Raw genomic sequence first — 1,054 nt, 5'->3', positions numbered from 1 at the left:
GGCGAGGTGGGGCTGTAGGTGGGCGACGTGGGGCTGTACTTGGGCGATGTGGGGGTGTAGACGGGCGACGTGGGGCTGTAGGTGGGCGAGGTGGGGCTGTACTTGGGCGTGGTGGGGCTGTAGGTGGGCGAGGTGGGGCTGTACTTGGGGGACGTGGGGCTGTACTTGGGCGAGGTGGGGCTGTACTTGGGCGAGGTCGGGGTGTACTCGGGGGAGCTGGGGCTGTAGCTGGGGCTGGTCGGGGTGTACTTGGGCGACGTGGGGCTGTAGCTGGGGCTGCTGGGGCTGTAGCTGGGGCTGCTGGGGGTGTAGGTGGGCGACTGCGGGGTGTAGCGGGGGCTGGACGGGGAGTAACTGGGCGAGGTGGGGCTGTAACTGGGGGAGGTGGGGCTGTAGCTGGGCGAGGTGGGGCTGTAGTTGGGCGAGGTCGGGGTGTAGTTGGGGCTGGTGGGGCTGTAACTGGGCGAGGTGGGGCTGTAGCTGGGGGAGGTCGGGGTGTAGTTGGGGCTGGTGGGGCTGTAGTTGGGGCTGGTGGGGCTGTAACTGGGCGAGGTGGGGCTGTAACTGGGAGAGGTCGGGCTGTAGCTGGGGGAGGTCGGGCTGTAACTGGGAGAAGTCGGGCTGTAACTGGGGGAAGTCGGGCTGTAGCTCGGGGAGGTCGGGCTGTAACTGGGCGAGGTTGGACTGTAACTGGGAGAGGTCGGGCTGTAACTGGGGGAAGTCGGGCTGTAACTGGGCGAGGTGGGGCTGTAGCTCGGCGAGGTCGGGCTGTAACTGGGAGACGTGGGGCTGTAACTGGGGGAAGTGGGGCTGTAACTGGGCGAGGTGGGGCTGTAACTGGGAGAAGTGGGGCTGTAGTTGGGCGAGGTGGGGCTGTAGCTGGGGGAGGTGGGGCTGTAGCTGGGGGAGGTGGGGCTGTAGCTGGGGCTCTGGGGGGTGTAGCCGCCCGGCGAGCGCGGTTCGTAGGCGGGGGACGTCGGGCTGTAGCTGGGGGACATGGCCCCGCCTGCGGAGAGGGGACACAGTGGGGGTTACATGGGGGGTACCAGGGGGG

The 1,054-nt window shown here is 68.1% G+C and overlaps 1 protein-coding gene across 1 annotated transcript; it reads right to left on the bottom strand.

Annotated features, from left to right (window-relative positions):
* Nucleotides 1-5: 5 nt before the first annotated feature.
* Nucleotides 6-1,046, bottom strand: LOC113979684 (DNA-directed RNA polymerase II subunit RPB1-like; the record flags this gene model as incomplete). Its single annotated transcript, XM_027706996.1, has 2 exons — nucleotides 243-1,046; nucleotides 6-164 (listed from the first exon to the last, which is right to left on the bottom strand). Coding segments are annotated over exons 1-2 (915 nt in total), but the record flags the coding sequence as incomplete, so codon positions are not given.
* Between the last annotated feature and the right edge of the window lie 8 nt (nucleotides 1,047-1,054).

Source organism: Neopelma chrysocephalum, unplaced genomic scaffold (assembly GCF_003984885.1).
Source record: "Neopelma chrysocephalum unplaced genomic scaffold, ASM398488v2 Primary Assembly neopelma1_87377, whole genome shotgun sequence".
Lineage (NCBI taxonomy): Eukaryota > Metazoa > Chordata > Aves > Passeriformes > Pipridae > Neopelma > Neopelma chrysocephalum.
The sequence above is the reverse complement of the archived record's forward strand: the minus strand, read 5'-3'. Positions and strand labels throughout refer to the sequence as shown.